This window comes from Arachis duranensis, chromosome 1 (assembly GCF_000817695.3).
Source record: "Arachis duranensis cultivar V14167 chromosome 1, aradu.V14167.gnm2.J7QH, whole genome shotgun sequence".
In the NCBI taxonomy this organism is placed as follows: domain Eukaryota; kingdom Viridiplantae; phylum Streptophyta; class Magnoliopsida; order Fabales; family Fabaceae; genus Arachis; species Arachis duranensis.
In genome coordinates, this window is record NC_029772.3 from 8,278,099 (window position 1) to 8,290,467 (window position 12,369).

General features: G+C 34.0%; 4 protein-coding genes across 5 annotated transcripts; 3 read left to right on the top strand and 1 right to left on the bottom strand.

The window, feature by feature from the left end:
* Positions 1–478: 478 nt before the first annotated feature.
* Positions 479–2,743, top strand: LOC107495611 (uncharacterized). The gene is made up of 2 exons (XM_016116780.3): positions 479–706; positions 2,413–2,743. The coding sequence occupies exons 1-2, from the start codon at positions 566–568 to the stop codon at positions 2,479–2,481; spliced, it is 210 nt and encodes a 69-aa protein (XP_015972266.1). The 5' UTR covers positions 479–565; the 3' UTR covers positions 2,482–2,743.
* Positions 2,744–2,850: 107 nt separating this feature from the next.
* Positions 2,851–4,364, bottom strand: LOC107495591 (protein LEAD-SENSITIVE 1-like). Of its 2 annotated transcripts, none has more exons than XM_016116749.3 (2): positions 4,256–4,364; positions 2,851–3,869 (listed from the first exon to the last, which is right to left on the bottom strand). In XM_016116749.3, the coding sequence occupies exons 1-2, from the start codon at positions 4,347–4,349 to the stop codon at positions 3,202–3,204; spliced, it is 762 nt and encodes a 253-aa protein (XP_015972235.1). In that variant the 5' UTR covers positions 4,350–4,364; the 3' UTR covers positions 2,851–3,201. The 2 variants fall into 2 exon arrangements, with proteins under 2 accessions (XP_015972235.1, XP_015972244.1); XM_016116758.3 differs by having other exon boundaries at positions 2,851–3,876; positions 4,256–4,357.
* Positions 4,365–5,647: 1,283 nt separating this feature from the next.
* LOC107495602 (uncharacterized) lies at positions 5,648–6,502 on the top strand. Its single transcript, XM_016116770.3, has one exon. It carries the CDS (start codon positions 5,727–5,729, stop codon positions 6,309–6,311), a length of 585 nt encoding a protein of 194 aa, XP_015972256.1. The 5' UTR covers positions 5,648–5,726; the 3' UTR covers positions 6,312–6,502.
* Positions 6,503–8,813: 2,311 nt separating this feature from the next.
* On the top strand, positions 8,814–10,655 carry LOC107495734 (psbQ-like protein 3, chloroplastic). The gene is made up of 2 exons (XM_016116901.3): positions 8,814–9,481; positions 10,210–10,655. Exons 1-2 carry the CDS (start codon positions 9,017–9,019, stop codon positions 10,303–10,305), a joined length of 561 nt encoding a protein of 186 aa, XP_015972387.1. The 5' UTR covers positions 8,814–9,016; the 3' UTR covers positions 10,306–10,655.
* Positions 10,656–12,369: the final 1,714 nt, after the last annotated feature.

The following is a 12,369-nucleotide window of genomic DNA, read 5'->3' on the forward strand; positions in this document are numbered from 1 at the left end:
TGTAACTTTAATACCATGTCATGAACCCATTCATCCCAAAAGCATAATCTAACAGGACAATGTAACACTAATGATCATATCTCTAATACTTCCTAAACTTCCATTGTACACATTGTACGCTTACGTCATTGACTCCCTATATTTTTTCTTTCATTTTTAATATATATTTTGTATTCTAATATGGATTTTATACTAATAGATAATTTTAGTAGCTGATTTTAGTGTATACTTTACATGATTATTTTTTTAATTATATCCAAACACCTTTATAATTATACAGAAATAAAATTTCTGATATACTTCTTTTCTTTTTAAAAAAAAAAATCCAAAACATGCACAAAGTCGGTTTTTTTCTTTCAAGTCTTTATGTCTTTATTTTCATGTTTTGGGCCGATAGTACTATTGGGCCCGGCCCAGTTGGCAATTATTCTTAAATTTCTTATCCATTTTCTCTTCTCTCACCTCCTTTTCGTTTTTGGCGTCGCTGTGGTCGTTTCATCTTTCTTCTGTCTTCGCTGTGCTTTAAGAGAGAGAGAGAGAGAGAGAGAGAGAGAGTAATTGGGAGATGGCGAGGCGAGTTGAGACTCGGAACGATTCGGCGCTGACTCGGGCGGTTGGAAAGGTGTTTGCGTTCGTGAGATACGCGGAGTTTGAGATCCTCTTCTTACTCTTCTTCATCATTGCTTATATCGTCTTCAAAGACATTGTAACTCTCTCTTTCTCTCTCTCTCTTCAAATTTTTTTTTGTGCTGTGTTAGTATAATAATTCGGTAATTTGATTCATGAAATATTTGGAACCTCTTGTTGTATTAATATCAAGTAAATTATAGTTTTTGTGAATTAGGAGCTTAAGTTGTAGTTTTGTGGATAAAAAAGAAAATAGTTGCCAATTTTGCTCTGTCGTGGTGCTTTGTTTTTTGGCTTAATCTTCGACTTGCATGATTTCATAAAGGACTGAAAAAAGAGTCCGAATTGGCCAGGTTTCAACTGGTTTCAGGGGCTTCATCAATCAATACCTGATTTGGAATTGAGAGGGTAAGTTTAGCTGATTTGGGAGGCGAGAAATGTTATTTGAACCTGAAAATGTTGATATCATAGAGGGAGAAATGCAAAATTCTAAGTGATGATGGATATTTACAGAGAAAGGGCATTAAGTCAACACTTTTGTGGATCTCTCTTACCATGTTTGATGTTCAGATAACATGCAAATAACATTTCTCTTCACGGGTTGTCGGGTTGCATGGTTTCTGAATCATGCCTTACTTGGAAAGATTGAAAAAGATTTGAAAAAGAGATGTGAACTTTAAATACTAGACTGAATTAGGAACTGTGCTACTTATGTTAGGAGGATTAGTTTATGAATTCAACATAAGTAGAGCATAAATTTAATCTAGACTAGGCCAAACAAGTGGTGTTGAAGGCGATCCAAGCTGCTGTAGATAGGATAATCCCCTCTGCAAATCTGATAACCACATCATTCCGCCAGTTCTCCATCCTCCCTAGTATCCACATCAATATTTAGGGTCAGTCATGAAAGTTTTCTTGTTGGGTGAACATCGAAAGGTGAGGATCAACACCCGGTGTTGCAGCCTCTGTGTCTGTGCCTCATAAGAGTGTTTCTGGGTTTTGTTTTGGAGAGAATGGTTACTGAGATCTACCCAAACTCTGGAAGTTTGTGTATTTCTTGTCTCAGGTGGATGCTGACCATTAACGTTCTGACCAATATGACATGAACTTAGTTTTCACTACCTCTTCTTTGTCTATGGGTGCAAAAATGAATACATGGGACCCCAATGTTGGCAATGTGCTTCCATGTTGTCAATGCCTCATTCAGAGCATGCCAAATAAGTTTGTAAAATGTTGTCCACTTCAGAGGCATCATTAGGCTTGGGAATAGGACGATATTCAGACTTAACTTTCAAGGATCCATTCCTTTCTAGTCATCCTTCAGTCCTGATAGGCATCACTTGGCTTGGGAATAGGATGATATTCAGATTTAACTTTCAAAGATCCATTCCTTTCTAGTCATCCTTTTCAGTCCTGATTTTCTCTAGGGAGTTGTCTATTATGTCAACTTGAATTTGTATCAATCATCTTGGAAACAGTGCCCTATTTTGCAGTGTTGTTGGCTTAATAGTTGATACATGCTTATTTTTTCTCGGTACCCCTCTCATCATAAGGTGTTAAGGAAGTTATATGTGGGATATATTATAGCCTATGTTCTTTGTAAATATGTATCTGCTTTTGGTATCTCATGTTCAACCAACATTTGATCTTAATATATTGATATACATTCATGGTAACAAGAGTTGAAGAGACTAGTTCCCTGTCTAAAAACTAAAAATCCTGCTTCATTCATTAGATAGTTTTCTTTATTAGCGTGTACTAACAAACTACTTGCATAAATTGCAGACATCAAGACCCGAATACAATCAAATCCTTGTAAAGAAGCCCGGTGGACCAGAGTTTTGGCCTTACTAGAAGATTGGACACTCTGCTTGATACTGTTGGATGTATTCATTATTATTTATTTAATAGGTATGCTTAGCATGAACGCTGGTGACTTTGGAGTTTGGATATTTCCCTTTTGTATTATATCCTAATGTATTTTTATAGGTAAAATAGGTGAAACTGCTACAAATTCGTGTAATGTTCCACTCCAGTTAATAGCAAAATCTTGTAAAAGATTCAACACCTTTTTGTTTAATATTATTCTCTTGTAGTTCTCTCTATTTTCATTTCATTTTGGTGGGGATTTTTTCACATTTTTTTACTATTTTGCCGGGACAGTTATCTTAGACACCCAAATTTTACATGGTGCTTACGATTTACAAATTTATATTATGCTTTAGGAGGCATTAATCTCTATTCTTGTTAGTTGAGCTGATATACACCTGGTGAAAGGCAGCATAAAACTTTGATCAATTTGTGAGATGCAAGATATTTGTTTTCCATAATAAACATGAACATAGTAAAATATAAAGAAGTACAACTCCTATGTTGGCAAGAGTAAATAAATAAGTTAAGTCCTGCTAAACAATGATAATCATTTGAGAGAATCTTAAGTAGTTTTAAACTGCACAGTTGAAAATTGCAGATACCACAGCAAACTTCATCTGGTAAGTGTTTGACAAATTAGGCAGTTTTAGAACACTGATCATACTTGACATTATTTTCTGACATACTTCTGCGCAACCATCTTTAGTCTAACTTGGCCATTTCAGTTATCTTAGCCGGTGAATCCAATGAATCTACAAGCTTCTCCACCGGAACTTTAGTTACGTCTCGGCGAACTCCAATATCCGAAACCAATCGGCTAACGCAGTACATGCCACAACCAACCAACGATAGACCACCGATACCTGTAGTCATGAACCGAAGTGGTGAAGAAACTAAGGCACTAGCAGCAGCAAAACAAGATGCTGCTTGACCACTTCTCCCAACACTCATGTTTGTGAATACAAGCAGGCCAGTTTTGCAGTAGATTGCAAAGTCCTCACAGTTGTTCTTAAACACGTGGTAGCCACCGAACCCGTTCTCAAGGAGGAAGAAAGCACGGTGAAGCACTTGCTTGGTTGGATCGGAAGTTGCAAGGGTGCAGGTACCACCTCTAGCTTTGGCTAGAAAGAATGCTGGTGAGACACCATATTCAAAGAGGTAAAGGTCACCACGAGAGAGAAAACAGTCCAAGCAAGAAGAGATGACACCATCTTTTCTTGTCCCGTCGCGGCCACATCTTTGGCATGGTGTGTCTGTAGGATGAGAGGGAGGTAAACTGAATAGAAGACGGTCTAAGACAGTTCCTGCTCCTATTTCTTGGTCTGCACCCCTTGTGAAGTGGATCACCATTCCATCACCTATATAAATTCCTGCAATCTTATGCAAAAGTAGTTGCCACAAGAAAAATGAAAATTTTCAGTATCATTCATAGGTAAACTCTTTTTTATAAAATTAATTATCCACAGGTAAAAGCTGAATTCATATATTTCCGAAGTCCAATTCAAAATGCCATGTTTGGTTTGGAATTAAAAAATGGGGTGAAAGTTTTTGTGGACAAGCGGCTCATCTAGGAATTTTCTGTCCCAACCAAACACAATCCAAATTCTAGAATTACTTGGGATTTCTGATATGTCACCAAACATGTTCAAATTTGAAACAAAGATGAAAGAGGCCTCTTATAACAAGTAAAATAATATAGAAAAAATATAACAAGTCTAGAACATCAATACGAATATAGAAGAGAGAAAGAGATGACCGTGATGTGCATAGATGTAAGCCTGTCTCCAAGAGTAAATATGATCACCAGGATTAAGGTTTTGAGGATCAACCTTATTGGAAAGCACCCCCATTTTCCCTCATCAATGTTGGAGGAAGTAAGGAATGAATATGAATTATAAATAAAAGTTATAGGGTTCTTGGATTCCAACCCAAGGGAACAGAAAAATAAGGAAGACTTTTCTTGGCTTTCACGGTTCTAGTTTCTTCAGTGTTCAGGTAATCAAAGATGAAATCCTTCGAGGAACAGTGAGAATACAAATTATTAAATTTGTGTTATTTTTATTTGTTATTTTATCTTTCTCTTTTAAAAAAAATTTGTTATGTTTATTTTTTTTAAGTTACTTATACTTGTCTTTTTTTAACAGAGAGATTTTGATTGTTTTATCTTATTTTAAAATTTAAAATACTATTCTGTATTTAAAAAGTAAAAATTCACGTGTAGTTGTCTTTATTTAAAATTAATAACTAAAAACTATTATATTACAATTTAGTCAAATATATTAAATTATTTAATATTTTTTAATTATCAATTTTTTATAAAAATAAATGTAGGTGAATCTCTACCTTGAAAGAATTATGAGAACCAAAGTGAAGGTTTTTTCACTAAACTTCTGTCTCATGTGCATATATTCTTAAATATTGAGAGGGTGACACAAGGAAAAAAGATCAAGTATTGGCTTTTAGTTAGATATATTCGAAATGAAATCTATTTTCTCGAAAATATAAAATCGATTTTATTAGAGTTTAAAAATGATAAATTCGGATCTTTTTTTTATAAATTTGCTATTCACTATTAAAATTATACCGAATATTGGCTATATTCTGTATAACTTTTATATGGGAGAATAATATTTTTTTCAATAGCAGAAAGAATATTTATTTGTATATTTGGAAAGAAAGTTTTATCCTTCATATCTTTTGTTAGAGCAAAATTGGAGATATACATTTTTTATTTTTTGTTTTAGTTGGAATATACTTGAAAGATTCTTATTAAGAGCATAATTTCTATATAATAACTATTATTGATCTCTAATTAAATATTAATCACATAAATAACAATGCAACAATAATCTTTTCTAAAATGCTAGTGTCGTGACATTTGTATCTTTCACAATATTTTATGGTTTTATAGTATGTTTAGTCTGGAATAACATTTTTTAATTTTTTTTTCAATAGTAAAATAAACATTTTAAAAAATATTTTTAAATAATGATTCATTTTCAATAATTTTTTTATTTTTTGTTTTTAATTTATTTTTACAACTGTTATAAAAAAAAAACCCAAAAACAGAGAGTAAAAATTGCTTTTTTTACTTTTTATGATAAAATGTTTTTAAGAACTTTTAAATGAACTCTTTTTAACGAATTAAACGCACTTCACAAGATCCTCAAAAAAGAAAGTTGAAGAAACGCTTTTTTACTTTCTTTCAATCTTTCTCTCTCTTCGCCATGGCCCCAATCCTCCGCCGTTTACCGATCGCCGCCGTGATCTTTTTGGCGGTGGCCCTCTCCGCCACCACAACCGCCACGGCACGACCCTGCAGATCCTTCCTCATCTCTTCCTACTCCATCCGCAACCCTTCCACCAACAACTTCGCCACCGTCACCGTTACCGAGATCCAATCCCTCACTATCAACACCAACAATCACTTCTTCAAAATCCCCTTCAACCAAAATGGCGTCGTTTTCCCCTTGCACCGTCGCAACCATCACAGCGATCTTTCACGCGCGTCGCTACCACGCGCCTCCTCAGGAATTTACGGTTACGACTTCGCTTCACTCCGCGACCGCACCAAGGACATCCTCAGCGTCGTCCTCGCCTTGCTCTTTGGATTCGGTTGCGGTTCCCTCGTCGCCGCCACTATGTACCTTCTCTGGTTCGTCCTCTCCGGCCGCCGCTTCGACGATCTCTCCGATGACGATAGCCATGGCGCGGAGATCGAGAGTTTCAAGAAATTCGGGTACGTGAAGATTCCGGCGGCGGAGAAGACCGCTGCTCCACCTGCGGCGGCGAAGGATTCTTCTTCGGTATGAGATTTGAGAAATAGGTTTCTTGTTATATAGTGTAAACCCTAACCTCATGCGGGTTGTTAATGATCATAGTGGAATACCATTAGAACCTTCTTATTAGTGTTTTTCTTTTTGTGCATTGCATGTTTACTTTTGAAAGTTGATGTATTTGCTTGCAGAGTTTTATTAGTTTTATTATTGTTGTTGATAGTGTACCTAGTTTCAATGCAAATGGTTGTGGCTCTTTCTGAATTGTGTATTTATATGAATATGGATATAGATGTGTGTAGACACATTAGACACGAAGTGAAACTAGGATTCAAGTGTTGGGGACTTTGGGGTAGCAGTTTCTGTGGATAGTGTAGTAGAATTCTGTATTAGGTGGCTTGCAGTTTGTTCATGAGGTTAGTAGACCTTTATATTAGGGTGTTTGGTTCGCAGAATGTGTTCACATTCTTGGGAATTTTAGCAATAAATCTTACATTGGAATGTTTCAATGTAAAATTTCCAAGAATATTCCACGAATCACGAGTCCATGTATGGTGGATTTCATACTTGAAGCCCTTTCTCTCCTGTCATTCCCTCTAAGACCCCAATTCATGAACATACCCTTAAGTAGTTTGATCTTTGAGGGTAGCTCAATAGGAGGACAAAGAAAGAAACCAAGTAAAACTAGACATTGATTATGAAGTTAGGTTACTTTGGCATCATTTGATACATGTAGCTAACTCCATCTTGTCGAATTAGGTTTAGTTGTTGTTTGTACTCTTTAGACATTGATTATGATAAGACAAGGTGAAGGCATTGATTGTTTGATTCAGGTAGTCGACTTTGCTTAGTATGAGAAGGCTTCATTTGTTGTGGTTGTCCTTCTTGTAGTAGTGTTTTTATATTTGGTTTGAACAAGGTACCTAGGAATCATTTGATTCCTATAGCTTGTGAGTCAAGTATTGTTTGTCTATAGATGAACCCTCCTAGTGAGAAAAAAAACTTCATTGTTGTTCTTGTAATTGGCTTTGGGGTCTAACATGTGGAGTTTTGAACTTATGGAACTCCCAATATGAATTTGCTATGTTGATTTGCTGAGTGTCTCTATGTTGCTTAAGTTAACCTTTAGGTTAGTTGTAGACATCTTAAACAATCAGGTTTTTAGATACAAGTGATGGGATAGAATCAACAAGGAGAAGAGTTACAGATGCAGTCTTAAGATTCTTATTTAAGTGTTGTAGACTTAAAGGTATTAATTTCTTATATTTTTCCATATATATGATGTGGAAATGCATTGAAGGCTTAAAATATATTCGTTTGTGGAGTGGCATTACAGCATGTATACATGGTTGTTAAAGTTTTCATATGAGAGCGTATATTCTGAATTTTCTATTGGCTCATTGGACGGCAAGTAATATCGTTGACTGGGTTGAGGCTTAATGGCAATGTCATGGATTGTGGCTACAAGCCTATAAATAATGTTGAAGAAACTTCAAGCCCCGTTTACATTCTCAGTTATTGTACACTGTAATCGAATTGTATATTATGGTTACTTAATAGTTAATAGTTAATAATAAGTAGGTTTCAATTAGTGATAAAATTAATTTGTTTTGATGGCTAGGTTAAGGGTTTGTTCCGGTGAATTTTTAAGAATTTTTTTTTTCAATTTTTTTTAAAAGATCTTATAGAAAAGTAAAAATAATTTTATGTTTGGGTATTTATGTTTGGATATAATAATATAAAATTTTTTTAATTTATTTATTATATGAAAAATATTTTTTTAGTATTTTTATAATTTTATTTTTACTATTAAAAATTTATTAAATACGTAAAAAAATAAAAAAATTATAAATTTTTTTTTAATCAACTTTAACAGTATCCAAATCCATCCAAATAAGTACTAAATGTTCCCCGTTTTACTTAACGGCAAGTCCAAAGCTATTGCATGAGCTATAGTGCTATACCACTGTCACTTTCCTTTGTCACCAAAAGCAAAAACATTTCCCATATATATATTTTTTATCTGAAATTATAAATTTATTCATTACAAAACATCAAAGGCCTACTACAGTACATAATCACGAGCTCCCAATGTTCTAAAACTCGAAATTCGGAGAGTAATAGAATTTGATACATCTATCCGGTGCGTCTGTAATACAGTAATAGTCCATTAAACTACACATTTTTATTTTTAAAATTAAGAGAAAGTAATGTGTACTTCTCATACAAACCAGTGACCTTAATATACATTTTTATTTTTAAAGTGTTTTGCAACATTATCTAATTCTATATCATTTTTATATATGTAGTTTTAAGTTTTGAGCTTTTTAATAATAATAAAAAAATATTATGCTAACAAGTAACGATCAATTAAATCAAAGTTCTTTTGGATAATGAAATATAAGCAACACCTATGCTGACTCCATAAGCTTTTGTCGTTTTTGTTGTAACAAAAGTGACCTGAACTTCACACAAGTTTGGCCTTCACTCATTCTTAGCGTGTCATCTTTAGCAGATAAGGGTAAGATGATGAGTCTTCTTTCACTCTAGCTTATAAGCTTCAACTCTCTAATTTCTCGCTCTAATTTCTCTTACTTTGTTGTTGATTTTCATGTTCTAGTAATCTCTTATAGATTTTCAAACTTGTCTTCCAAAAAAGTATCAAACTTTACCTTTAATTTGTTTTTGGTCGACTCCATATTTCTCCTTCTTCTTTTGGTAATTGCCCTGAAAAACAAACAATGGAGTTTATGAGAACATTCATATTGAAACCAAACATGACAACACAATTATACTTTCCACCATTCACATCATCATGCTGTGTCAACAAAGTGAACAAACCTTATTCCCATCAAAATCCCAACAAGGATGATCTCTCATTGAAAATGAGCAAAAGGGTTGGTGTTTTTTTATCTGTAGCATCATTGATTCTGAGGACACAAAGCACAAGCGCGTTTGAGTTCAAGTTTGTGGCACCTGATCAAACAATTGAAGAAGCTGAGAGTGGTGTTAGAGGGCATGCACAGAATTTGTTACAAGTTAAGGATCTTTTGGAGTTAGAGTCATGGAAAGCAGCACAGAAGGAATTGAGAATGAGCTCAGCACTTTTGAAAAAGGATATATACACCATCATACAAAACAAGCCTGGAATTGAGAGGCCACCATTGAGGAAGCTCTACACTACTCTATTCAACAATGTTACTAGAGTAAGTCATGTTGAGATTAGACAAATTCTTTAAGGAAAAAGGGACTTTAGAAAGGTTTATATAAACTCAATTGTCTGATTGGATGATAGTGTAAAAGTACACAAAAACCACTTATGGTGTAAGATGTATTTTCAGTTTCATAAATATCATGAATGAATGCTTGTATATGCATTCATTACCTGGTGGCCTTTTAATATAACTTTCTTTAAAAATTGAATTACACTATCTAAAGTGGTCTGAGCCCCTTCAACTAGCTGCTTAATGCATAGTAGATTTTACAGATTCATCTTTCATATACATGGGTCAGAACAGATAATTTTATTTTGATTAGAATATCAAATTGATATTTTTGAAAGAAAAATTATGACCCATCTACTAGATGTTGCCTTTTTTATTTGGGGAATTGACTTGTGCATTATGTATTAAAGATTTAGAACAATGGCAAATGCCTTGTTAGGATCAATTTGACAAATCTGAGGTGATCTTTATGCTGGATTTCTGATGAGCTTGCTTGAAAATTTTGTTGGAGAACTTTTTCATTAAGGGTATGTTTCGTCAAGAGTAAAACTCAGGTGGAAATTTTCATAGATGAGCTCTATGTGAAATTTTACAAATCAAACTCATTCGTGAAATTTCTACCTGATTTTTATCCTGAACCGAACGTACCCTTTTGTTGTGTAATTGTTTATCAATTGACTGTTATTAGTGTATGTTGATTGTTAATGCAGCTGGATTATGCAGCAAGGGATAAAGATATACCAGAAATTTGGCGGCGTTACGAGAACATTGTGGTGGCTGTGAATGACATTCTATCCAGAATATGATGATATCCCTAGGATAATGGTAGATTGATTGCTCTAAGATATAAAGTAGTCAAGGAAATGGACTCAAATCTAGCTAAACAAAACAGGATCCTCTTAAATATTAAGGCGTTATTGGTTTTGATCATGTAAAGTTAGCTATGATTGTTGAAATTTGAATAGAATGTGATATCATCAGAATCATGGGTTTCAGTATGATTAGAAGACATTAAAAAGGGAAGAATACAGATATCAGTAATGTCAATTTTGGTATAGATGAATCTAAATATATTAGAAAAGGTAATGGCTGTGATAATTGAGGTTTTGATTAATATATCTACTGGTTACCTAAATATGTCTGAATATTTGTAATGAACAGTTGAATGATTGTATTTACTTGTAAATTTCTCACCTCCAAGTCTCATTTTGATACATTATACCTAAATCAATCACATTTCAAAGTTAATTTTTGTCTATTTTACTCTTTAAAACCTTTTCTTTTCAAAAGCTTAACTCAAACCCTCCCAATATATCATATGGATATACATGTATATGTGGGATGGATAAATTCATTATATTGTACAGTCTATGTTCAAAGAGTGTAGCATTCTGTGTCTGAATTTGATGTTCAAATAATAATAGGAACATAAAAGAAAAGAGCATAGAATCTGTTTGAGCTTTAGTTGAATTGTGTTAGTATTTGATCTTCAAAAAGGCATGGCTTGGTAATAGCTTAATTTTTTTGTTTTTTTTTTTAATTTTTCACAGAATAATTATTTTTCCTTCTAACAGTGTTAAATGAAATTTTGTACTAGCTTAATTCATGGGTCATGGCCTAACCAAAATCCAACAATATTATAAATTCTATTGAGAATTAATTAGATGGCGACTTTTTTATTTAGGTCTTAGTTTATTTTTCCTTTGCATTGATTCGAATGTCTTAACCATTGACCTTGAAGTCGTTGATGTCATGGTTTGTGTAAATAGACTTTACCTGAACGAAACTTAAATATATTTTTTTTTCTTTAGTAATACTTAGTTTTATATCCTATTCGTTCGATTCTTTTCAGGAAATACTAATAGTATGTCATTGAAAATACAGATTTTATTTTATTTTATTTCATTAGAAAATTCTAGACTTTAATTTATTACATTTCTCTGTTTATTTTTAACCATCCTTAGAAAACTCTCATGCGTAAATTAGAAATTCAGGCTTCTAAAAGGTCGTGGGCCCCCGTTTACTCTTATATTTTTCACAATCAAGGGACAGTGATCTGACGGTCTTCTTGGTTCACCTTTTAGTCAAATATCAAGAAATTCCTCAATCCACTCTATACTGACCAAAACCCTATCAATCCGACTACAAGATCGACCCCTAAACCACGTGAACTTCCAATCACTAAGAGGTAAGTCGACCAACTGCAAATCATGTACCCAATACTTTAACTCTTCCGTTGATGCCGGTAACTACTCGCCCCTTTGCGTTCTTCAATCTGTAATATCTCATTAAAATCTCCCAAAAAACAAAATAGACCCTGACAGAAGCCTATAATATAGCTCAACTCCTCCCACACCAACCGCTTCTTCTCTCTCCCATGCGCCCCATACACCAAACAAAAAGCACAGTAAAAATTGCTTTTCATCAATACTCCTTCAACGCACAACCATCTCTCCCCTTTATAACAGTTTCTGGATTTAAACATCTCATCATCCCAAATTAACAGCAAACTCCCAGAAGCCCCTGTAAACTCCACATACTCCCATTGCACAGTATTATACCCCCAAATTCGTGCAACATCAAACTTAGTGATCTCTTCCCTCTTAGTTTCAAGCAAGCCTAACATGTTTAGTTTATAATTTTTCTTCAAAGATTTCATCATACTCAATTTTTCATCCCTCCTCAACTCCGAAATATTCCAGCAGCTAAAAATCATTTAAACATATTTTTACTCACCTTATTGTGATTCTTAGGCCGACTCCTTCGTGTTTTTCCTTTTTATTTCGCCATCTTTCTCTTCACTGCTATTTTGGGGATGCTCAGTTCACATGTATGCTAAAGGCCTTGACGGTACCTTTGCGGAAATGACA

Excerpts from the sequence above, each read along its gene's own strand:
- LOC107495591 (XM_016116749.3), bottom strand. The coding sequence starts at position 4,349 with ATGGGGGTGCTTTCCAATAAGGTTGATCCTCAAAACCTTAATCCTGGT. Across the intron at positions 3,870-4,255 it reads TTACATCTATGCACATCACG|GAATTTATATAGGTGATGGA; the intron begins GTCATCTCTTTC and ends ATAAGATTGCAG.
- LOC107495611 (XM_016116780.3), top strand. The coding sequence starts at position 566 with ATGGCGAGGCGAGTTGAGACTCGGAACGATTCGGCGCTGACTCGGGCG. Across the intron at positions 707-2,412 it reads ATATCGTCTTCAAAGACATT|ACATCAAGACCCGAATACAA; the intron begins GTAACTCTCTCT and ends CATAAATTGCAG.
- LOC107495602 (XM_016116770.3), top strand. The coding sequence starts at position 5,727 with ATGGCCCCAATCCTCCGCCGTTTACCGATCGCCGCCGTGATCTTTTTG.
- LOC107495734 (XM_016116901.3), top strand. The coding sequence starts at position 9,017 with ATGGAGTTTATGAGAACATTCATATTGAAACCAAACATGACAACACAA. Across the intron at positions 9,482-10,209 it reads TATTCAACAATGTTACTAGA|CTGGATTATGCAGCAAGGGA; the intron begins GTAAGTCATGTT and ends TTGTTAATGCAG.